Source organism: Geotrypetes seraphini, chromosome 4 (genome assembly GCF_902459505.1).
Source record: "Geotrypetes seraphini chromosome 4, aGeoSer1.1, whole genome shotgun sequence".
NCBI classification, from domain to species: Eukaryota; Metazoa; Chordata; class Amphibia; order Gymnophiona; family Dermophiidae; genus Geotrypetes; species Geotrypetes seraphini.
Window position 1 is genome coordinate 174,850,282 of NC_047087.1, and position 26,512 is coordinate 174,876,793.

Consider the following 26,512-nt stretch of genomic DNA (forward strand, 5'->3'; position numbering starts at 1 on the left):
CCCGCACTCAAAAAAAGGATCGGGACCGCCTGCAGCATGGCGCTGGTCACCTCCACAGCCGCGATTCAGCACATAGCGCCGGAGGCGCTGACGGCCCTTACTCAAGCAGTAACAGTGGCAATGCAGCCCAGCATAGAAAAACTTTCTGAACAGCTCCAAAAGCTTGAAAATCTACTCATGGAGACTACTAGCCGCACCACAGCGCTGGAGACTCGGGTTTCCAGCGTCGAGGATACACAGCAGGCACATGACACCACGTTACAGGAACTGCAGGCTCTGACTCAAAAACAAGCAGAAAGACTGGATGATCTTGAAAATAGATCCAGAAGATCTAACTTACGTTTTTTGGGTATTCCGGAAACAGTACCCGGTCCTAAGCTCCTGCAGGTCCTGGAGGCCTGGCTGACTAGTTCCTTTCCCTTGAAGGAGGGCCTGGGGCCTATTCGACTGGAGAGAGCATACCGGCGAGGCCTCGCATGGTAATAGCCAAACTTTTAAACTATAACCATAAAGTGGAAATCTTGCGCAAATATAAACAACTTCGACAAACTTTAGCATTTGAGGAGTCTGAGGTGCGCATTTTCCAGGACTACTCTGTGGCCCTAACGGAGCGCAGGAAGCAATTTTACCCACTTTGCTCCTCTTTGGCTGAAAAAAAAATACGCTTTCTCTTTTTATATCCAGCCACTTTGAAAATTTACCTTCAGGGACGCTGGCAGGTATTTGAGGCCGCGGCTGAGGCGGCCCTTTATGTGAACACTCAGGTGTTGCCCCAGTCGGACCTTACATGAAAGAGCACATGGTGTGCTTCCTTGTTTGTCACATGCTCCTGTGTGCCTGTGGCATTGTGGATGCACCGGGATCTCCTGGTTTGGGGGAAGCCTGGATTAGAGAATGATACGGGGAAAAAATCTGTCCCCGTCACTGCACCGTCCCCGGCCCACCATCCTCTGCACCGCCCCGTCACCGCCGTTCCCTTCACCGCCCCATCACCATCACCGCCATTCCTTTCACCGCCCCGTCACCGCCACTGCCATCCCATTCACCACCCCGTCACCATCCCCGTCTAGCACCCATCTTCTTCCCTCCGCTCCCCCATAGTCTGGCATCTGTCTTCTTCCCTTCCAGCGTCTTCTCCCCACTCTGCCTTCCACATTTCCTTTCAGGGTCTGTTCCTCTCTACCCTCTTTCAATGTCTGTTCTATTCCTTTCCACCACCACCCTTCCCTCCCTCCTTTACCATCTGTTCCTTTCTACCACCCTTCTTTCATATCTTCTATCAGTCCCCCCACCATCACTAGCAGTCTCTCTTCTCCCTTACCATGAGCAAATAGAACTTCTGAAAATTGTATTGCTGAGGCATTATTTCTAGTACGCCTTTTTTTCCAGATGGATAATGACATCAATTTTATAATTCTTACTGTCTGCTCTGATTTCATTCACAATTTGGTTTGTGTTTTGTACCTGAGGATTCCATGAGGCATTTAACCTTTTCCTGTCCCTTCTGTGATTTCAAGTTGATTCCTTCAATAATGGAGTCTCAAGGCAGTAGCAGTTTTCTATTTTGGGCTCTTTTGACATTGTTTAAGGGATTTCTTGTACATTTGGTGCTGGTCTTCTTTGATGAGGTCACTTCAGAATCTATTTCCAAGGAAGAGAAACTTTTTCCCTTTCACCCCCTCCTTCCTTGTGTGAGCCGGAACACGCGGTCACCGCAAGCAAGTAATTTTATATCATTTTCATTCTATTCATTCATAGAAATTAAAGTCTAGATAATGCCAGTCACAAAACAAAACATGATTTTACAAAAATAATTCCTGCACAGTCAAGCCTGCAAGGATTACTAGATGTCTTTCAGCAGCTCCCCTCCCTCTCTCCCCCTTACCTTTGTGGCCAAGTCAAAATGATCTACCAACAATAAAATTTTAAAAACACAAAGCACTCTGTATGCAGAGAAAATGTTAATTATCATTTATATTCCGCGGGTTTTCAAAGAGGTCAAGGCAGATGACTTTATGCAATGTCACCTCAGCAACAACTATACAAAAATAGACAAATATTCCCCCTCCCTTTTTACTAAACTGCGATAGCGGTTTTTAGCACAGGGAGCTGCGCTGAATGCTGCTCTCGACGCTCATAGGCTCCCTGCGCTAAAAACCGCTATTGCGTTTTAGTAAAAGGGGGCCATAGTGCAAAATATAGACAGCAGATATAAATTCTCAAAACAGACACATTTTGATCACTAAGTTGAAAATAAAATCATTTTTCCTACCTTTTTGTCTGGTGATTTCATGAGTCTCTGGTCCTTCTTCTTTCTTCTCCTGCCCCCCCCCCTCTTTCTTTCTCTCTCCCCCTGGCTCCCCTCTTTATTTCTGCCTTTCTTTCTCTTTCCCCCTGGCCCCCTCTTTATTTCTGCCTTTCTTTCTCTCTCCCCCTGGCCTCCCTCTTTATTTCTCTCTCCCCCTGGCCCTCCTCTTTCTTTCTGCCTTTCTTTCTCTCCCCCTTGACCCCCTCTTTCTTTCTGCCTTTCTTTCTCTCCCCCTTGACCCCCTCTTTCTTTCTGCCTTTCTTTCTCTCTCCCCCTGGCCCCCCCCCTTTATTATTTCTTTCTCTCTCCCCCTAGCCCCCACAAAGCCATCATGCCAATTTCTCCACTTCCATGATTCTTTCCCTACCCTCACCCCCAAGCCAGCAGTCGATTTCTCCCTGCTCCTTCCCCGATGTCCTGATGTCCTGAACTTCATCGGGCAGCAGCAACATTCACAATTCACTGCTGTTGCCCGCTTCAGGCCTTCCTCTCTGTCGGGTCCTGTCTTCATGAAAACAGGAAGTAGGCAGGACCCGGCAGAGAACAAGGCCTGAAGCCGGCAACAGCAGCGAATTGTAAACGCTGCTGCTGCCCGAAGAAGATAATGGAGCACCGCTTCTCCCTCCTCCCAGCCGAACTCCCGCTGACCCTCCTATCTCTCCCCCCCAAGTGAACCTTTCCGACCCTCCCAGCGAAAGCAGCAAACCTCCCTCCAGTAGCGTCGGCTTTCTCCTCCCTCTGCCGCATCAATGATGACGTCATCGGAAAGGTTCACTTGGGGGGGGGGAGAGAAAGGAGGGTCAGCGGGGGTTCGGCTGGGAGGGGGTAGAAGCGGTCTGCCTCGGTGCTCCAAGGCCTGGCGCCATTACCTTTTTCGTTCCTCCCGCTCCCCCCCCCCTTGGTACGCTACTGCTCTCCAGATCTCCTTAGTTTGCCGGTTTTCTTTTTCGGCGACCGGCACGCTTTCAAAGAGCTGCGCACGCGTGGCTGCTCAAAGTTCAATCTTCTGCTCTGCTGCAACTTCCTGTTTCCAGTTGGGTCAGAGCAGAAGATTGAATACTGAGCAGCCGCGCGTGCGCGGCTCTTTTGAAAGCGTTCCGGTCGCCAAAAAAGAAAGCCGGCAAACTAAGGTGAGGTGGAGAGAGGAAGCTGGTTAAACGATCGAGCCGGCAGGCGGGTGAGGGCTGCGGGGACCGCACGATCCTTTATGCCTCACTGCGGTGACAAGACCATTCACCGCTCCACGGGGCGGTGATGGCCTTGTCCCCGTCCCCGCAGAGGCTGCTAATTTTCATTCCCCGTTTTTGGCGGGTTACCCGCGGCTAAACGCAGTAGCCGTGGGTAAACTGCCACCGTGTCATTCTCTAGCCTGGATCTAAGATAATATGGCTGTTACTTGCTATTCTGGTTTAAGTTTGTTTACAATTTTGTGTTTTTTCCTGTTCTAGTTCAGAAATTGATATACTGTATATTTGAGCTCATCCTAACATTAATTTGCTCTGCAGACTGCTCTTATGACTATTGTATTTACTGTATGGGAACTTGGGGCCCGGAGTGGCATTGTTTTGTGATCTTTCACACCTTTGGGACCGCCTAGGGCGAACATGAGGCTGTGACCACAACCATGCAATTGGGGAGAAGGTTGGGAAGGGAGGGAGGGTTGGGTTTCCAGGGGGGGGAGTCCTTGGCCTACGTGGTTGCTGCTGGTATTCTTTCGATTATTGGGAAGGGAGGGATCAGACCCTGCTGCAAGACTCCTGCACCTGACATTTACCATGGTACTGGTGCTGCTCGGGCAGGTCCTGAGCGTCATGTGGCTGCCCTGGGTATGGCTGGGAACCCGGGGTGGATTTTTTCCGCACTTAGCATTTTATATGTTTGTACTAGCCCCTTTTATACCTGCTAATACTTTGAGAATAGTATCCTGGAATGTTTCGAGCATTACCTCTCCCATAAAACGAACAAAAATTTTAACACAGCTCAAATGACATAAGGTCGACATAGCCTGTCTGCAAGAAACCCGACTTACAGACTTGGAACATCAGAAATTGAGGAGGTCCTGGGTAGCCACAGTGCATGCAGCATCTTCAACCCATAAGCGGGCAGGGGTGGCGATACTGATTAGTAAGACATTGCTTTACACTGCGAAAGTAGTAGCCTCGGACCCACAGGGCCGCTACCTCTTGCTGCAGTTGTCAGTAGGCACATATTCCTTTTACTTGATAAATGTATATGCACCTAATACCTATGACCATTCCTTCTTTGGGGGGTCTAACTGCCATGCTTCTTGGGCGGGTTACTGATCCGGTATACATTACAGGGGATTTCAATCAGGTGTTTGACCCGACTTGTGATCGTTCTCAGCCAGGACCTGGTGCGAGTATATTTCATACCAGAGGCCTGCCCTATCTTTGCGCCACTTTAGATCTGGTGGACCCGTGGAGAATTCTCCATACCACTGAACGGGATTACACACACCGCTCCAGAGCACATAACACACAATCTAGGATAGATTACATCCTTACCACGCGCAGAGCATTTCTAAATGTGGATGCAGCGGTAATAGGCCCGGCGGTGATTTCAGATCACGGGATGATCTGGCTAGATGTTAATGTGAGCTTTGGTGTACGCGGTTGGTGCTTCCCTAGTTATCTATTTTCTGATGACCATTTCAAAACATACCTAACGACTAAATGGGGTGAATTCCTAGACTTTAATGGTCAGCATAGCAATGATCCGACACTGTTTTGGAGCACGGCTAAGGTGGTGCTCAGAGGAGATTGTATAGCTTATGTAATAGCGCGTAATCGCCGTTTGTCCCGGGGAATACTGCGGTTGGAAAAAGAACCAGCAAGCGCTAAGCTCAGTATACCCTGTTCCCAACCCGCCACGCTAGGGAACACTTAGCTTCCATGGAAACGACCCTCAACTCCTATATACATGAGCGCACGGTGAAAATGCTCTTGTATCAAAAATTTTGCTAACATCGCTATGGAAATCGGGCAGGGAAGTTATTAGCCCACTTGACTTCCCAGGTGCAGGGTCACCGTTATGTTTTGGGATTGAGGGATAGTACAGGCCAATTTCAACACACTACTGAACACATTGCACAAATTTTTCAGTCCCACTTCGGGAAGATATATGGGCGCCGGGACTCGGGAGCTGAACCCCTTATTAAGGACTATTTCACAGATTCCGGTTTACAGTCGCTCTCTGACTCGGATGTTAGGTTTCTTAATGCACCCATCACCCCTAAAGAACTACATAAAGCTATCCACAATCAACAAAATTTTTCGGCTCCAGGGCCGGATGGCTTTACGGCAGAATTTTATAAACTGCTCTCAGGGCAGCTTAGTCCTTTTTTAAGGGACTATTACTCCCAGGTAATCCAGGATGAACATTTGCCAGGAGAAGCGAATAAAGCTTTAATCACGTTGATATTGAAGCCTGGCAAAGACAGTTCTGCTCCCGAATCCTATCACCTAATTTCTTTGCTGAATGTAGACATCAAAATTCTGTCCAAAATCTTAGCTGATATATTAGCGACCCTTCTCCCCGATGTGATTGCATCCACACAAGTCGGCTTTGTACAGGGTAGACAAGCAGTACACAATGTACGTAAAGCATTGATAGCCTTAGCGCACACGCAATTCCATCACACTCCTATGCTTCTACTCAGTTTGGATGCGGCACAGGCGTTCGACCAGGTCATTTGGACGTACCTATTTGAAGTGCTAAATTGTATGGGGATATCTGGCTGGTTCGCCTCGGCATTACGCACTTTATATTTCACTCCAACAGCAAGAGTACTTGTCAATGACATTATTACTGACCCAATACCTATTGAGAGGGGAACTCGACAGGGCTGTCCACTGTCACCCCTCTTATTTCTATTGTACCTCGAACCCTTTCTTCGCACAGTGTCTCAGTACCCCGATATAGTGGGTGTGGACTTCAGGACTCATTCACTCAAAGTGTTGGCCTTTGCAGATGACCTATTATTTTTGCTAACTGACCCCGCTCACTCTGTTCGATATTTATTGCAAGCGCTTGACGAATTCAAATTTTATTCGGGATTTACGTTGAACTACCAGAAATCTATGGCCCTAGCTAGCCCCATGACACTACAACAGACATGGAGTGGTCACTTCCCATTTACATGGGCTCAGACTTCAATTCGCTATTTGGGGGTACAGATCCCCCGAGACCTTACGACCCTGTACTCCAGCAATATCACCCCATTGCTTCAAGACACCTCACAACATCTACAGAATTGGTCCACTTTTCCCTTATCAGTGGCGGGCCAGGTAGCCCTTTTTAATTTGGTGCTCTTTCCCAAATGGTTATATCGATTTCAGGTTTTACCTCTGCAGCTGTCCCATGCCCATAACATTCGTTTAACGAAAGAGCTACAGCGTTTTCTATGGGGTGGTAAGCGACCACGTATGCCCTTGCTATGGATGTGTCTGCCCAGGGATAGGGGGGCTATGGTTTATTAAATGTACATTGGTATGCTATGGCTTGTCAGATGAGACATATTAATGATTGGTTTAAAGGAACATCTGATTTTTCTGCTACACCACTGGAGTTATCTTTGCTGGCTCCGTTCCATGTGAGCTATTTTCTACATGTGGCGGATCCGAGGATGCGTCCTTTGGTGTCTCATTACCCCATTTTTTCGCCGACCAGAAGGACATGGAGATGGGTCTGTAAAACAGCCAAATTGTCTTCTAGGGTGTCTTTATATTTGCCTATACTGAGCAATGGAGCTTTCCAGCCGGGCATGCAAAATGCCACCTTTCTTAGGTGGCAAGCACAAGGTCTACAATATCTTTTTCACCTGTTTTCGGAGGAGGGGAGCCTAGTCACATTTGCCGAGCTGCAACGAACTTTTGACCTACAGGCTAATGATCTCTTCGCCTATTACCAGATCCGTCACTATGTTCAGTCCCTCCCAGTGGCTGCCCTTACTGAAGTCTGCAGGGAGGCACTTTCGGAACTCTTCAGCCTTTCAGCCCAACAGAGGATTCCTCTACGATTTCATATTGTGGGGATCCGGGTTTGCCAACCAAGTACGAATCTGGATATATTAGCGACAGCATGGGCTGAGGACTTGCATTGCCAGTTGACTGCTCAACAGTTACAACGGGTCCTGAAGAACATTCAGAAGGTGTCACCCAATATTACTCACTGGGAAATGCAATTGAAAATTGTTCTTAGACTTTACATTCCACCGGAACGTGCAGCCCGGATGGGGATTACTGCGTCGCATTCTTGCCTGAAATGCAATCAGGCTCACACATCTTTGAGTCACATGTTTTGGGCCTGCCCCGCAATCCAACAGTTTTGGAGACATCTTGGCCTATATACCACATCGCTTTGGGGAAGGCAATGGCTTTCGCAACCGAGGGCGTTATTTGGATTTTATAATATAGCCTCGCCCAAACGAAGGGGAATGTCAGCATTTATCTCCAGAGCCCTTTTGATGGGAAAAAAAGCCATTTTCACCAACTGGCTCTCCCGTGATCCCCCGTCATATGCACAATGGAGATCCCTAATGATAGTGCACGCAACACTGGAGAGACGCATGGTGGGAGACTTGACTCTTGGCCCGGGTCGCAAATTTTGTCAGGTGTGGAAGCACTTCTGGCAGGACCTCACACCGCGTGCTCGCAGTAGACTTTTGAATCTTTAAGATTTTATTCCCACTCTCAGCTGTTGGACTGGCCATGGATTCTTGGGGAGGGGAGGGGAGGGGAGAGGGGATGGGAGGGGAACTGATTATATTGTTGAAAATGTTATTTCCTGAATGGTACTACTGTTTGTATTTGCTTCTTACTGCTGGAATAATAAAAATCATTTAAACATAAATTATGAATGTATTTTGTAACTCGCATAGAATTATAGGATATAGAGAGTAAGAAGAAATTAGGTTCTTACCTGCTAATTTTCTTTCTTTTAGTCTCTCTAAACTGGTACAGTTTTTCACTGATGGGTAATATCTCACTATGACCAGCAGGTGGAGACTGAGACCAAAATTTGGTTGCAGTATATTAGCTGAGGCTCCCCATCCTAAACCAGTCTGCTGAATAGCCAAGCAGAACTAAGAAAAAACTAATAAGGAACAGTAATAACACTCTGAACAGGAGAAAAATACAACAAACATATAGTAACGCTATTAGAAAATGCAGAGAACCAAAACCCTGCAGTAAAATGTCCCCACAGCTCACCAGCTATGCCAGCTGAGCCACAGCCGCTATTCTTGTATCTCCCCAACGAAGACTGCAATGAGTCAATCCCCTGAGAGGAACAGGAGAATCCAGACTGCGCCTCTGGGGCAACTACCTCCGAAGCAGAGCATACTGAAGAAGACGCATATGTGCCCGAGCCCATTGCACCACATCCAGGGAAGCTACCATCGACCCCCAAGACCTGGAGAAAATCCTGCGCCTGAGGACACCAGGACGCCATGAGGATACAAATCTGCACCTGCAATTTGCTTACCCAAGCGTCAGGGAGGAAGACCTTCCCCAAGTAGATGTCGAACAGAACCCCAAGATACTCCAGGCACTGAGATGGGGCAGCCGGCTCTTGGACAGGTTGACAACCCATCCCAACAACTGCAGGAACTCCACCACCCAAGCCATGACCCGGATGCTCTCCTGTAAAGACTTTGCTCGAAGCAACTAATCGTTCAAGTAGGGGTGAACCAGAATGCCCTCCTTGCGCAAAGCCACCACTATGATCACCATAATCTTGGTGAACGTCTTCGGGGCCATGGCCAGACCAAAAGGAAGTGCATAAAACTAATAGTATCATCCCAAGATTGCAAAGCGAAGGAACCGCTGATGGGAGGCCCAGATCAGAACATGTAAGTAGGCTTCTGTCAGATCGAGAGAAGTCAAATACTCCCCCGGCTGAACCAACAGAATGACAGACCTCAGAGTCTCCAAGCGAAAAGACAGAACTCGGAGAGCCCTGTTGACCTCTTTCAGATCTAGGATGGGCCGAAAGGTCCCCCTCTTTCTTGGGCACCAAAAAGTAAATGGAGTACCTGCCGGAGTGACACTCCTGAGGGGGCACTGGAACAACTGCTTTGAGATCTAACAATCTTTGAAGGGTCTGGCGAAAAGCCTGCTGCATCCATGCAACTCGACAAGGAGACACTAGAAAATCATCTGGCAAAAAGTGGGCAAACTCCAGAGCATAACCATCCCGAATCACCTCCAGGACCCACCAGGACCAACTTGCGCAGGCGGGTGCCCACAAGGAGTCATTGGGTGGGATGGGCAGTGGGGGAACCGGTGGAGGAATTCCCAGATCCCTGGCGAGCCCCCCCAAAGAACTGCATGCACTACAAGAAATGGCCCCAAGGGGACCTGGAAGCCTGAAAGGAAGTGACCCCTCAATCAGGGTGAATCCTGCGGAAATCACGCAAGCGCCCTCAAGCATTGCCACCCTGCGCCAGCAGCCTAGTTTGGTCTTTAGGCAAATGAGGCACTTTTGAATCAGTTAAGGTCTGAACTAGAGAATGACACGGTGGCGGTTTACCCGCAGCTACCGCATTTAGCCGCGGGTAACCCGCCGGAATGGGGAAAGAAAAACAGCAGTCGCTACGGGGACGGGGACAAGGCCATTCACCGCCCCGTGGAGTGGTGAATGGTCTTGTCTCTGCAGTGAGGTATCAAGGATCGCGCGGTCCCCGCAGCCACCGCCCACCCGTAGCGTTTTGCCAGCTCCCTCCCTCCACCTCACCTTATATTTCGAGTTTGCCGGCTTCCTTTTTCCTGAGCCGCACGCGCGGCTGCGCGAGTCAATCAAATTTCTCCTCTGACGCAACCGGAAACAGGAAGTTGCAGGAGAGGAGAAGTTTGATTGACTCGTGCAGCCACGCGTGCACGGCTTTTTGAACGCGTGCGGCTCGGGAAAAAGGAAGCCGGCAAACTCAGAATATAAGGTGAGGTGGAGGGAGGGTGGGGGCTACTGGACCTTTATTTAAGTATATAAATACTTAAATAAATATTGAGGCCTCTGCCTTGGGGCAGAATGATTTGTTTGTAATGTCTGCCGGTGCAGAGTCCAAGCGCTGGAGTGCATTCCAGGCGATCTAGGAGCTCTATTGGAATACGCTGAATACGCTCACTCATCAACAACATAGTCTTATATTGAATACATAATTGGTTTCTGTAGGTGGAAGTTGGGTGAGGGGAGTTGTACTGATTATGGGATGGTGGTAGTTTTTTTTTTTTGGGGGGAGGGATGTTATAATATATGGGAAAAAAAACTCTCCTGCAAATCTATTTTTCTCTTTCTCTACTGTTCACTTCTTTGGTATTGTATCATATTTTTATCTTACTTTTGTTTATTATTGTAAAATTATTCTGTAATCGGTAACTTGGACTGGATATATTCCTATTTGGCCTTTGTTTGTTTGTTATGTTGTTTGCTCGCAATAAAGATGATTATATATTTTTTTTAAAGATTCACCATGGTGGCTCCACATTTTGATTCAATTGCATTACAAGCAGCATTTCCCAAAGCCCTTCTCTCATGTTTTCCACTCCCTACTCGGTATCATCAGCCTGAGTGAGAGTGGTTCTTTAACTTGCAAACATTTGTACACAGCCTGTGCTCTTTCATAAGACAGGGACGACGAGGGCAACCTATTAATATAATGGTGGCGCTGCTGATTTGCTTACACATTTCTAGTTCAGCAGCAGGAACTTTGATTTATAAGAACGGAATAAGCTAAATATTAGAGTATTAAGGCTTATATGGATGCTGCGGGGACGGTGACGGGGCGATGAATGGGATGGCAGTGGCGGTGACGGGGCGGTGAAAGGGATGGCGGTGACGGTGATGGGGCGGTGAAGGGAACGGCGGTGACGGGGCGGTGCAGAGAATGGTGGGCCGGGGACGGGGTGGTGACGTTGACAGATTTTTTTCCCCGTGTCATTCTCTAGTCTGAACCAACTTGTCCAAATCCTCTCCAAACAAGACAGACTCCCTAAAGGGGAATTTCATCAGCTTAGCTTTGAAAGCCGCATCTGCTGACCGTGCCTGAAGCCACAAGATACGACAAGCAGTCACCCCAAGAGCCATAGACTTGGCCAAAGCTCAAAAGAGGTCATATAAGGTATCAGAAAGATAAGAAGCGCCTATCTCAATTTTGGCGATATCCTGCTCCACTAAGTCCCAGTTATCAGACTCATGGTCAAGAACACACTTGGCCCACCGAAAACAAGCCCTGAACTGCAAGAGCAGTGACATCAAAACTCTGCTTAAGGAGGGACTCTACCTTGCGCTCCTCAGGGTCCCTCAAAGCAGAGCCACCTTCAACAGGCACAGTATGCTGCTTCACGATAGCCGAGACCACTTCATCCATCACCGGTGACTTCAAGGTGTCCCAATCCCCCTCCAGGATGGGATACAGGTGGGCCATAGACCACTCAAAGCAAAACGGGGCCTCCGGTACCTGCCGCTGTGCAAGCACAATATCCCGAATATCCTGATGCATAGGAAAAGAACAGGAAGCAGAGCAAATCCCCCAAAGCAAGGGGTCGACCACATGCGGGGGCTCCTGCTTGGTGTCCTCAAAACGTAACACTAAGGAGACCTCAAGAATCAACTCGTGGAGCTTGTCCCGCTGAAAAACACGCACCACGGACACGTCCTCGCCACTAATGGAATCCTCACCCCCAAAAGGATCCTGGAGGTTACCCCAAAGGTCCACGTCCTCATCTACAAAATTTTGCTCCTCCTAATAAAAGTCCTCGTCCAAAGAGCCCTGCGGCTTCTTGGACAAGAGGGGGACAAAACCGTAGAAAACATCGAGGGCAAACCCCTCCCCCCCCCCCCCCCCCCCGTGACCCCAGGGGCAGAAGCAGGACTTCCGACCACCTGAAGATAAGCCTTACAGAGGGCTAAAACAAAATCTGTGGAAAAAAACCCTGGCGGCCCCATGGGACTCCCTGCTACAGTAGGGTACCCAGCAGAAATCTGCCCATCTCTCCAATACAAGGGAAAGGTCACCTGAGACTACTGAAAAAATGGAGGTGCTTCCTGCCAAAATCGGAGTCGAAACCGCCAAAACCTGAGCTCCGGAGGCCTGCAGCATCTGAGAGGCCTGAATCATCCAAGCCACTAAAGCACTGGCAGAAGTGGTACGGGAGTCCCCAGCAGCGTCGGCAGTAAGGGAATCCTTTTTGCCCTGACCGTCAGCGGCTGGTGAACTTGGGTAGCGGGGAAAACCCGGGCTTCCCCGCCATCCACTGCCGACTCATGAGGCACATGCAGAGGAAATCCCTGGATGCCGGCCCCCAATGCTGATGAGGATCCCCCTCTGCTCCGGCCTACACAGCGCTTGCACAGCCCGGCCGTGAGTGTCTCTCATCTGGAGCACAATGAGCACTTTTTCTCCTGTAAAGTGTCCATTGCACAATATGTGACCTAGCTAGGAGAAAAGTGCCAGTTAGCAGAAAAATACAACAAAAAACAGCAAATTTAAAGGGAAAGAACCCTTTAGACCGGATCAGCCTCAGGATTTAGGATTTTTTTTTTTCAGAACAGACTCCACTGACTCTCGAAGCTGGATGCCTAACCGGGATCGGTGGCTAGGCTGCCAGCTGAGGCACCTCTACAAAAACTTGGAGAGGTGGAAGAAGAGGGGGGACGGACCCAACTCAAGACCTGCTGGGTTTGACACCCCTGAGGTCAGACGGACCCCCAAACAGGACCTGTCTAAGCTCTGTCTGGCACCACAAAGAGACCAGGAGTCCTAAACAAATTCCAACAGCTCTAACAAGGGGATCCTAATTTTTTTCCAGTTTACCACTTGCTCAATTAAGAGAAGAGGACCAGGTCCTAATCAGCTGGCTTAAAAACGCTGCCGCTCCTGAGGGAAAGCCGGGAGAATGCGCTGTTTGGAGGTGTCTGCCGACGAAGAGTGGGGCTTTATCTGATATTTACCTGCTTCCCTGGTCTTGTGCAGCATTTACTTTCAATCCCCCAAGTGCCACAAATCGGGCAGGCACAGAGAAGGGCACCCTTGACATCACCGGGCCCTAATCAGCTGGATTAAAAATGCTGCTGCTCCTGTGGCGCGTGGCCTAAGGGACACGCCAAGCCCCTTGGAGCTGATTGGAGACGAGAGGAGCCAGGTTTGACTTTATGAATTCTATTGCTTATATTATTGCACTGTTTGTTTGTCTATTTTGAGATACTGTTATAGTTTATATGGGGAAGTGCAAAGTAAAAGTTAAAGCCTCTACACTGGTGTCCTCAGACCCAATGGATTGCCACCTTTTAGTTGGCGGTACAAATGCCTCCAAGGAGAAACAAGTTGGTCAGATTTCAGGGGCCTCATTGAGCTCTCCAGATCAAACTCACCCTCTCCCTCCTAATTTTCCTGCGGAACCGGGTCCAGGAGTAGATCCTGGTGCTTCTGTGGAAGCCGCAGACCTCAAATCAATCTGGTTATTTCTTATTCTAAAATGCCTCAAATTTCTTCAATTTCAGATGAATTTGAAGGCTCTGATGAATCTAGGCAGGATGTGTCTTTAAAAGATTTATGGCAAATGAATGTGAGGATGGAGAAGTTATTAAAATCTGTCATCACTTAGTCTACAATGTTTTCGAAAGAGGTTGTTGTCAAATTAAAGAATGTTGACTCAAACATTAAAGTTCTAGATGCACACATGCTGAAAACAGATAAACAGGTTTCTAATCTTCAGGGTTTCTTTATGTCCGCTATGAAGGATTTCCATACTATTCATTCTAAGTTAGAAATGATGGAGATCTCTGCAAGGGCTAGAACTTTCTTGTTACATATTGTGACAGGGATCTGGTTAGTCCTAATAAAGCCCAGGGTAAAGCCCAGGGAAAAGCTCAGGGAAGCATTAATAATGTTCCAGGGACTAAGGAGAAGAAATATCCTGAGTATAGGGAAAATCCTGAGCACAAGGTTAAGAGAGAGCCTGTCCCTTTAAAAGCTCACAGAGCTCAGGCTGGAACGGGAAAGACAGGGCTCTTTAAGGAATTAGCTAAAGCTGCTGTGAGGGGGCGTGGTTATGGGCCGAGTCCCCCTTTTTCTGAAGCTCCCTCGTCAGTGAGAGAGGAGGGACAGCTGGGACTGGAAGCTCAGGGGAAGCTGAGAAGGAACCCAGCTAAAGCAGCTAACTTTTGGCCAGCCTTCAGAAGTTCTCACCAGGATAGGGAAATGCAAAACCCTGAAACCCAATCTGAGGTTTGTGACATGGACTGGTTAGAGAGTAATGCTATGTCTTCTGGGGAAGAACACCCTATGGAATGGGAATAGGTTTAGGAAAGCCTGAATGTCCTTTTTCCTTGGTAAAAGGGTTTTGTTTTTTGTTTCTTCCTTTTTGAGTTTTATGTTTTGTGAAGGATTTTGTATCCTGTTTTCAACCTGGGCTGGAAGCTGCTGAATTTACTGTTGGGTTAGATAAGTGGAACAGTGGCCACACCTGTGGGAGCACAAGTCCCTCTGCTCCTAGGAAAAGGGAACTGCCACTCAAATCTACCAGAAGCCTAATTAGTGCCTAGAACCAGGTAGCCTAACTATTGCCAAGGCAGGTACGGTTCTAGCACTGCTTGTGGAAATAATAACTAACAGGAACTGTATTTTATGTTCTTAATTTGGGAACTTGAATTGGCCAGCACTGAGGGTGCAGTGAAAAGAACTGGCACATGAGAGAAAGAAAGCAGAACAAGAGAAAATTGGAATGTTTTGGGTTTTTACTTTGAATGCCAAATTTTGACCTTTTTTGTTGGAAACTTTCCTTGTGGATAAATAAAAGCAATATATTTGGACAAAACCCGGCCAGTGTGGTGTGCAGTTTATGGGAGGCACCAGGCCGCTGTGGTCCACCACGGTTACGCTCGCGCCAAGACTGGGATTCTGGGAAGTTACTAGGCCTCGCCAGGATCCCGGTCCCACAATATCTAATCTCTCCTGAGTTCTTTTTCGGAAGTATCTCGGAGAGATTTTGGGGATAACTAATCCTTAATCAACACCTATTTCTGCTCTCTATTATATTCCGAAAAAAACAAAAAATTACAGCTGATCAGAAAGTGGATCAATTGACTCCTATTAATATTGTTTTAACACAGTTCCTGGAAGATTCCCAAGATACTATACAAACTAGATCCACTCTCTTAGTATCTTGTTTGAATGAGAGCCACAAGGTATTGATTATGAAGCTTTACTTTAAAAATAAATTAGCAATGTTTTGTGGTGCAAAAATTCAAATTTTTCCTGATGTGGCAAGATCAACTCAGCTTAGAAGGAAAGCCTTCTTGGCTTTAAAATCTAGGTTGGTGGATCTTGGAGGTACTTTCTTTTTGAAATTCCCGTGTGTTTGGTTACCTTTCAAAGTAAGGATTATGTGTTTTTTGATTCAATTCAATTAGAACAATTCTTAGGTCAGTTTGATAAATAAATCTCTTAGATAAATATTTACTTGTTTTATAATTTTTTCATATTTTACTCAGTAATGACAAATTTCTTTTTGGAGGAGATAATGTTATATACACCTTGGTAACTTGAAGGATGTAATAATCCTTCTTTAAGTTTTCCTTATTGGGGAACATGGCTTGGAAACGCATGAGGTCGGAAGCCTGATCACAGAGCTCCTCTCTTCCCTGCTTGTTTAAGTAAATTAAAGTGGGGTTTTTTTTTTGAAAATTTTACGTTTCAAATGGCAGCCACTCGTCAAACAAAGGTTGACAGTGCTTCTGGAGGATCCGGTGGGGGAAATTGAGTGAAACATGACATTCCCACACCATCAAGGGTTCCCTTGCCGGCTGAATCCTCGTCGGAGATTTTGGAAACAGTTATTGCTGAGTTGAATGCTATGAAAGCTGTGATATCAGATACGAACAGCAAGGTAACAACAGTGAAAGACAAGGTTGCTAATTCACAGCAACTTGCGGTATGTATGTCCAGGATGGACTCGGTGGAACAGAAGGTGGCAGCTTTAGAAGGAAAAGTGAATAGTAGCAGTAACGATCACAAAAGGTTACTGCAATTAAACAAGGAATTGGAGCATTTAAGTAACCACTCCAGGAGAAGCAATGTCCGGGCCTGGGATTACAGAAGGGGGTCAAGGGGTCAAACCCAGTAAAATTTGTGGAGGGTTTCATCCCCAAACTAGTGAAACTGAACTTTGCGGCTCCCTTTGAGGTAGAGCGAGCATACAGAATACTAATGGGATTAAATACTAAATTTAAGGGTCCACGTCCTTTAATATTTAAAGTATTAAGATATAATCAGGTGGTGGAAATTTTAGGTGCTGCCAAGGAGAAGAAAATGCTAACGTGGCAGGAAAATAAAATATCCCTAGTACTGGACTTTGCTAAGCACACAGCTGATCTCAGGAAACAGCTGTTGGCTCTATGACCTGATTTAAAAGGAGCCAGATATGGGCTCTTTTACCCTGCAGTGAAGCGGGTTACTTTAAACAATAGACAAAGAAGAAATGTTTTAAATAAATTGTTTAAATTTATACCTGGATATTGAGCACTGGATGGTACCTGGATAGCATCTAGATGGTTTGCCATGTTTTCAGCAGCATTATCAAGATGAATGAGGAGGAGAATCAGAAGGGAGGTTGATGATGTGCTCAGTGGAAAGGGAAGGAGATCAGGAGGAAGTTTGGTAATGTTCTGAGGAGTAAGAAGGAGAAAGGAAGGCCTGCTGATGTTCTAGAGAGGATGAAGATTGAGCGTATGAGGAACTGAATATTAGCTAGGATCTGCATAAGAACTAGCAGTCAGATTAAAATAAATTAGCATAGGACATTCCGTGCTGGGGCCTGGACATGACCTGAACTTGAATATCCAAGGCTAATTTGTTCATGGGTTGAATAATGACCAGAGAGATTTAATTCCAGGTATTTCCAAACTCCTTTGGCTTCAAAGCCATCTAGGACCAAGAGGACATGAACAATATTTGGATGATGGAATAGATTTGGATGATGCACTGTTAATTCCTTTCTATATCAAGGAAACTGACTTATGTTGTCTGGACACTGAGTCTAATGCATTTGGAGATGCATGGAATTTATAGAGGGTATCTTAGATTGATTGTTTGAATCTGACACTTCTAGTAATGTTTTTCTTCTTTGGGACTAGCTTTAGCCACAGATATCTAGCTATCAAGACATACATTACTTACACAGACTGAGAGAGTATGACTACTTTTGACTCTTAACTTTTCTCACCTTGGGTTCTGCATCCCCAAACCTATATGTCATGTCTGTCTGTCCAAGTTATACTGTAAGCTCTTCTTAACAGGGACCATTTATAAATGTCAAAATGTACAGCGCTATATCTTTAATAAGTAGTAGTTGTATGGCCACCTGTCTTGATACCACCTTTGGATCATCCACCTCTGTTTAGAAAACAGAGGATAGAAAGCACTTTTTAGTACAATAGGTACATTATTCTTGAACATTTGGTTAGTCATTCACTGGTCGTGAGATCCTGTGTAGAGAGCCTCATTACATTTTTCCGCTTTGTCTTCCTTCACTCTGCACTGTCCTGCAAGTCTTTAGTTTCTCTCTCTATACCTGAGATAGTAGGAACCTGTCTCTTCTGCTCAGGTGTATTTTTCTTTTGCTCATGTTTCTTTTTCTTTAATTTTGGATTTTATTAACTGATTGTGAAGCTTTTTAGTGCTGCTAGGCTCCCAGTTTTGGGGTATCTCCGACTACAGAAGGATGTAAACTCTAAGGGTAGAAGTCTGCAGCCAAGGGGCAGCCTGCTTAGCAGGGCACCTACTTGGCCAGCCTGCATTAACTGTCCAAGTATTAGTTATGAATATCCTGAAAATAAGACTTGGTTGAGACTCAAGGCTTGAGTGCATAAAATCTTGCAATAGAGACAAAACTTTTGGTTACCTCATTTTTTGAAAAATTCAATAATTGTAGTTCTCTGAAAAACTTTGATTCTTCATTAATAATGTCCCTTTCTTGTCGTCTCTTCAAGCCGTAACTGCAGATTAAAACAAAAATGTTTAAAAATTAGTTTTCACAACCCACCAAAAGCAAAAACATTCCCCCTAACAAACAAATTACCACCTATATTTAAACACCACAGACTGTATTGACTTCAAATGCTGACTGTGGCAGGTCTTACCCAGATACTGGTGCTAAATATCTGTGTATAATACAGCCAGTGGATGTTAACCAGGTATTGCTAATATTGAGTACCAGTACCTAAATAACTATACAGTTAAGTTAGGAGAGGTTATTTCCCCAAAAATCTTGTAAAAGAATGGTTTCAGCTTTAGAGCTATGATGTAGAGCAGTGGTCTCGAACTCGTGTCCCGGGGGCCACATGCGACCTGCCAGGTACTATTTTGAGGCCCATGGTATGTTCATCATAATCACAAAAGTAAAATAAAACAGTTTCTTGATCATATGTCTCTTTAGCTATAGATTACAATATTATTATTAAGACTTACCCAAAAGGAAAGATTTATAAACTATAAAGAGTTTTACCTCATGCAAAACTGTCATTTCTTTAATAAGACATTAACTATTTTTTTCTGAGGCCCTCCAAGTATCTACAAATCCAAAATGTGGCCCCGCAAAGAGTTTGAGTTTGAGACCACTGGTGTAAAGAGGCAGAGGGCCAAAGTCTGTTCTTAAATTTAAAGGGGGTCAATATTTCACTGCCACTTATCCAGGTAGGAGAGGTTCCTACTTAAATAAGTACCGCTTACCAGACATTTTCAGCTGTACTATCTGGATAGTGCTGCTGAAAATCTTTGCTTACCACAACAGCACTATTTAGATAGTGTCAGGGCAGTCAAAGTCAGACATCAAGGTGGGGCAAGAAGTTATCCAGGTATAACCGAAATTCAATTTTAATACTTGGGTAACTATTTGAATAAGTTAGAACAGCCATCTGAAAGTATCAAGGTGGACTGGGGACAGAACCAGAACTTTGCCAAGTACTGTTGATATTAAGCACTGGTATTCAGATAGTTATTTGGCTATTCTAATTATCTGTAGTTATCCAAATACTGACACTGAATACAGGTAGGAACCAGAAACCTTCCAACTCCTCCTTGCTCCACTCACAGAAGATTTTCTGTGGCATTATTTTGCTAATGGTATTGAAAACCAATGGCTGGCCTCAGTATTTGGCACATCTGATTCTATATGGCTAATGGTGCTAAATATTGACCCCTTGATTTTAAGAATAACAAACTTTGACCATTATCTGGTTACTACAGCTTTAAAACTTAAATCATTGCTTTAGAAGACATTTAGGGAAATAACAGCCTCTCCTATACAGTTAGTTTTAATTAATTTCATAAGAATTTACCATCTTTCCACAAAAACTTTCCCCATAACATTTAAGGGGTAAACAGGAAATTACTATACTATCCTGTCTAAACATGCCTCCATTGGTTTTTAGTAAGAGCACAGACACATAATGGCCAATTAATATTAATTTATTCATAGTCATTTAATGACACAATCTTACATCATGGGCTCATATATTTGATTGCATCTGTACAATGGGAATCCTTTCTCTTCAACAGTGTAACTTCAAATTGCTGATGGGAAGAATTTCAATATGCCGTAGTAATTCTGTCACTTATATACCTTTTGTCCCTACCTTCACATGATTGGCTAAAATATTCCTCTTACCATATAAGGCATTTCATACATGGTAGGGGAGTGGCTTTTACTCACAAAGGCATTCTTGGTTTTTATAGAACAGTTTTACAGAATTACATATTTGCTTACAGCATTATAATATATATTTACTTACAGCATTATAATATATATTTTAAAAGAACTCAGAGTAATTCCACCTAGGTTGAGATTCTACCAAAGAAACAAAAAACTCATTTACTATAGGCAAACAATTGCACCCCTACACAAAGAATGTATCCTTTTAACCAGCATTCTCAAACGTATGAATCATAAACACTCTGTGACTATAGGAACTGGAGAAGCTGACAGTTTCACACAGACACAAAAACCCACACCAAGAAAGCACCCCTTAATGCAGGGGTGTCCAATGTCGGTCCTCGAGGGCCGCAATCCAATCGGGTTTTCAGGATTTCCCCAATGAATATGCATGAGATCTATTAGCATACAATGAAAGCAGTGCATGCAAATAGATCTCATGTATATTCATTGGGGAAATCCTGAAAATCCGACTGGACTGCGGCCCTCGAGGACCGACATTGGATACCCCTGGTCTAAAAGGTCTTGTTTTGGGCGTTTGGGACTTGGGTAACTTTTGGTTGATAATGTGTTCTAAAGTTAGACATAGTGGTGGTCTGGGCGATTAAACTGCTGAGCATAGAGGTAGGCCATTCTAAAAAAAACAACCTCATTTTGGATGTTTTTTTTTGAGAATGGACATTTCCCTGCTGCTACTTTCAGCGTTTAGGGCCTTAAGCCAAAAGGGGACTTAGACTTTTTTTAATTATGCCCTCCATGTTTTTTATTCTCCATTTTCCTATTTCTTTTTCATGTTTTAAATTGCTTTCTGTACAAGTTTAATCTTGATATATAATTTGAAAATTCATAAATAAATAATAATAATAATAATAATAAAAACCAAGAAACGGGTTTCATTAGAGAATGAAGCACTGCACATGAGTTAGTTAAAACCTACAGTAGATGAAATTATTTAGACTAGAAATGTCTATATCACATTTATTTGGAGCTGAGTCTGTCTGACAGTCTGTCAGAAATAAAAAATAGGGCTGTACCTACTACCAATGAGAAGCAAGGATCCTGTCCCCAGTGGACTCAAGGATCCAGAACTAATATATAGAGACCTGCTTGTGATGGAGACCTGCCTGAGATACTACCAAAGAGTGTTAGAGGCAGGGACTCAACTAGGTTTCCATCACAGTATATGGAAAGCATCCACTACCAGTCTGTACAGGCTTTGCTTTTCAGAGGAGAACAATGAAAATTTGCTTATGTCTTGCAAAGAAGAGAGATCAATTGATAAATAATATTAAAGCAGCTGAAATATAGGTGTCCTGGGGATCAGAGGAAGCATTATGGATCAGCTTAAGGAGAGAAGATGGAATCTCTACACAAACAGGAGTCATCTGTAGATGACATAAATAGAGAAGCTAGACAAAGAGCTGATTGGGGACATCCAAAAACTGAGTCTGAAAGGGGAAGTGATATTACAAGGAGATTCAACCTTCCTGATGTGGACTTGAATGTCTCAACTGCAGAATTGGAAAGAAGCAAAGAGATTGCGGATGCCCTTTAAAGTGCTCTACTCAGACAAATGGTGATGCAACTCACAAGGGAAAGGATGACACTGGATCTGGTGTTCACAAATAAAGAAAATGTGTCTAATGTCTGTGTGGGTCCCCACCTTTGCAGCAGTGATCATCATACGGTATGGTTTGATGTAAAAGCTAAAGTAGACAGTGGGTACACAAAACTCAGAGTCCTGGATTTCTAGTGTGCAGATTTCAGTAAAATGAGAGTGTTCCTGAAGAAAGAACTGGCGGAATAGGAGGATATAAGGGAAGTGGAAAGACTGTGATCCAAGCTGAAAGCCGCTATAAAAATGGCAACTGAACTCTATGTAAAGAAAGTGAATAAATGCAAGAAGAAAAGGAAACCATTATTGTTCTCTAAACAAATGGCTGAGAAAATAAAGGCAAAAGAGGCAGCGTTCAAGAAATACATAGAAACTCAAGAAGAGGAACACAGAAAAGAATACCAGATAAAAATCAAAAAAGTGAAGAAAGAAATATGTTTGGCAAAAGTACAGGCAAAATAAAAAATGGCTAAAGGAGACAAGACTTTTTCAGGTATATTAGAGAAAGGAGGAAGACTAGATATGGAATTGTGAGACTAAAAGATGCTGAAAACTGATATGTGGAAGGTGATGAGGAAAAAACGGCCGTGCTAAACTAATACTTATGTTCTGTGTTCGCGGTAGAAAAGTTTTGAGAAGGACCACTATTGGCTGGCACAGTTACACAAGAGAATGGAATAGATACTGTGCCATTCACAGAAGAAAGTGTTTATGAACAACTTGAAAAATTGAAGGTGGACAAAGCTATGGGACCATCCCAGGATACTTAGGGAACTCAGAGAGGTTCCGACGGATCCTCTTAAAGATTTAGGTGGGAGAGGTTTCGTGGGACTGGAGAAGAGTGGGTGTGGTTCCGCTCCACAAAAGTGGTCACAGAGATGAAGTGGGAAACTACAGGTCGATAAATCTCACTTTTGTTATTGGAAAAATAATGGAAGCATTACTGAATGAAAGGATAGTGAATTTCCTTGAATCTAATAGGTTACAAGATCTGAGGAAACATGGTTTCACTAAAGGTAAATTGTGCCAAATTAATCTCATTCAATTCTTTCACTGGGTAACCAGAGAACTGGATCAAGAGTGTGTGCTAGATGTAATTTTACTTAGATTTCAGCAAAGCCTTTGACACGGTTCCAAATAAGAGGCTCTTGAATAAACTTGATGGGCTGAAGTTAGGACCCAAAGTGGTGAACTGAATTAGAAACTGGTTGACAGACAGAAGCTAAGGGTGGTCGTTAATGGAATTCACTCGGAGAAAGGAAAGGTGAGTAGTGGAGTGCCTCAATGATCAGTGCTGAGGCCAATTTTGTTCAATATGACTGTGATCAACATTGCCAAAGGGTTAGAAGGTAAGGTTTGTCTTTTTGTGGATAATACCAATATTTGTAACAGAGTGGACTCCCCAGAGAAAGTGGACAACATGAGAAAAGATCTACAAAAATTAAGAATGGTCAAATGTTTGGCAGTAAAAATTTAATGCGAAGAAGTGCAAAGTGAACACTTAGGTCTTGATTCTATAAAGTCTGCCTAAAGTTAGGTGCCCATATCAGCACAGATTCTATAAAACTTAGACACCCATTATTGAATCATGCTTAGCGCTTCCTAGGTGTGCTTAGGTGGCATTCAGCATCCTAACTTTTAGGCGCATCATATTCATGCCAGAGTTTTCTTTGCCTAAAGTTAGGTGCCAATATCAGAGCCTAACAGTACTTAATTCACAAAGAGGCACTTTTAGTGTAGGCACATTAGGCTAGGTGCTTACTTTTTATAGAATCAAATTTTTCGAATTAGACGACTAACTTTCAATCAAGTCCAATTAAAACTGATTGTGAGGTGTTGATTGCCAATATTGGCACCAATTAAGCCTATTGCTCAATTAAGTTAGGCACTGATATTGGTGCCTAACTTTAGGTGGACTTTATAGAATCAGGGCCTGTGTATAGAAATCCAAAAGGGCAGTATGTGATAGAGGTAGGAGACAGACCTTGGGATGAAAATGTCTAAGGATCTGAAGGCAATGAATCAATGTGACAAGGTGGTGGCTGTTGCCCAAAGAATGCTAGGCTACACAGAGAAAGAGAGAGATATCTAGCAGAAAAAAAGTGTTGATGCCCCTGTAAAAATAATTGGTAAGGCTCCACTTGGAGTATTGTGTCCAGTTTTGGAGGCCATATCTCTTCAAGGACATGAAAAGATGTTAGGTGATTTACAGTAAAGTGACAAAAATGGTTTGTGCCATAAGATGTATGAGAAGAGACAAGAGGACTTGAATATGTACACTTATACACTTGAAAAAACAGACATTTAAAAACTTGAATGGTCCAGAGACATAGAAGTGGTAGAACTAGAGGATAGGAATGGAGATTACATGGAGAAAGACAGGGGTGTGCAACCTTGGTCATCAAGGGCTGAAATCCAGTCAGATTTTCAGGATTTCCCCAATGAATATGCATGAGATTAATCTGTATGCAATCCCTCCATTGTATGCAAATATATCTCATGCATATTCATTGGGGAAAACCTGACTGAATTGCAGCCCTCATTGCCCACCATCAGGTAATACTTTTGCTCAGAGAGGGTAGTGGACTCCTGGAATGCCCTTCCAGGAGAGGTAGTATAGTCAGAAATAATGAGCAAATTCAAAAATGCATGGGATAGACACAGATGATGCCTAAATAAAAAGAGGATGAAAGCCCAACATGGCTACTGAAGTGTTATATTAGGCAAGCATAGTGGGAAGTAAGGTCAAAGTCTGACAAACTTCTACAATCCATGTCCTGCAAATAGCAAAATAGTGAAAGAAGTTTCACCAAATCCACCATGGAGAAACTGAGGCCGATGATAAACAGACTTCTGTGGTCTGTCTCCAGCAAATGGCAAAAAACTGAGAAATATTTGGCAACTCTAGCAGTCAATAGAGAGCTTTCTTGAGTCTCTGTCCCACAAATAATAAGTGAAGCTTCAGTAGTTCCAGTGCTGTAGATCACCTTATTGTCACATGCTGCGAGTGAGGGTGCTGTGCTGCTGGAGGGGTGGGAGAGACATCTTGACTGGTAAGATGAATACTGTCAGCAATATCTTAGGGATGATAAAGTATATGGTTATAACCAAAATTCCATCATATTTTGGCTATCTAAATGATTGGCATGGTGAAGACTTGACAACCAGGGTTTTAGCATGAGTGGCTGGGACCCCAAAGAGGGTAGCAGGCGTAGCTCTAGTCACTATTTTAGGCAGATTGAATAGATCATGTGGGTCTTTATGTTTAAATGATTTTTATTAGAATCAATAAAAGTAGATACCCAAGCTCAGCCAGGTTAGCTGTGCTCCAACAAGAGATTTTAGAAATACCTAACCCCCCCCCAAGCCATCCCCCCAATCCCCCCCAGTCCGGAGTCCCCAACACAAGCTCCAAAGAAAATGTATAACAAGTGACAATGCAATAATCAATACAAAGAAGAAGGAGACACAGTCAACAATTCAAAATGCAGCTCCTATCCACAGGAGTCATGGTGGACCAGAAGGGCTCCCATACAGCTGTGAAGCGCTCTCCCCACAAAGTAGAGAGATCAGAGACACCCCTACGTTCACAAGACAACAAAGTTATCATCTGTGTCCACCACAAGGATATAGTAGGGGCATCATAGTCCATCCATTTAAGAAGAATACATTTCAATACAGACAAGATGGACCAGCGAAGAAAAGCACTGGATCCCAGTTGTCTCGGATGGTGAGAGGGGAGGACTCCAAAAAGCAGCAGAGGCGAAGAGCAGATGGTCACCCTCCAGAAAGTCCCAATGTAGGTAAAAAGTGCTGTCCAAAAGACTTGGATGTCTGGGCACAACCATAACATGTGGCCCAGGGTAGCGTAGTCAGGAAAGGGGGGTCTCATTTTTTTACATGTCTGTGGTGAAATTTAAGGGGAACTTTCATCTGGGATCCAATGGTATAGGCCGTAGACAATAATTCCTGTCTACCCAAGCAGAGATTGTCCTTATTCAAGGAAATCACATAGTGCTGGATCTGTAGATAGGAATATCTGTCCAAATTAGTAAGGCCATATTCCCGACACAATTGTGCAAAAGATTTCATCGTGCCATCCTCTGTCACCAGATGAAACAAAAATTTCAACCCCCTTGCCTCCTACTGCATAAATCTAGAGCCCTCCATGCCAGGTAGAAACTGATTGTTCCCTCGAATAGGCCAAAAGGGGGACTCAATCACTAACACCATGAAATTTACACACCCACTTCCAAACCCTACGTAAGGGAAGGCCAAAGACACGGAGCCACACATCAGGGCATGGAGGGGTAGGGACAGAATGCAAATAAGCACTAAAATGCTCCCTCTGGAAACACCCAAGCTTCAAAGAGGTATTGGAAAAGTCAGCGACATCCCTGAAATAATCATTAATATGGCACAACCAATTGTAAGATAACGAAGATTTAGGAGGCCCAGACCCCCTTTATGAGTTGGATTTGCCAATTAAGAATATGTGATGCGCGCTCGGTGACCCTGCCACAGAAAGTGCTGAATTAAGCGTATAAATTTGGTCTCATCGCAATGCAGCAAATAAAGTGGAAGAGCTTGGAAGACATAAAGCCAAGTGGGAAGAACGATCATGTTAAGAAGCGCCACCCTGCCCATGAGAGATAAAGGATAAGCCTGCCACAAACGCAATCGGACATTCAAGGAGCAAAGCAGTGGGTCTACATTGGAAGCATATAGCACTGACAAATCGACAGGAATTAACGCACCCAGATACTTGATGGCCTGATCAGTCCACTGCAGAGGGAAAACCCCTTCACCTTGCTGGCGAATAGAAGGATGAGATGGCAAAGCAACTGATTTATCCAGGTTAAT

The 26,512-nt window shown here is 44.5% G+C and overlaps 1 protein-coding gene across 8 annotated transcripts in view; it reads right to left on the minus strand.

The window, feature by feature from the left end:
* HYDIN (HYDIN axonemal central pair apparatus protein) overlaps positions 1–26,512 on the minus strand; it is a 1,718,235-nt gene that overhangs the window by 1,110,113 nt on the left and 581,610 nt on the right. For all 8 annotated transcript variants that reach the window (XM_033943280.1, XM_033943278.1, XM_033943277.1 and 5 more), the window contains one exon: positions 18,226–18,319. In XM_033943280.1, coding sequence (XP_033799171.1) covers positions 18,226–18,319 — 94 coding nt within the window. The remainder of the gene's footprint in view (positions 1–18,225; positions 18,320–26,512) is intronic.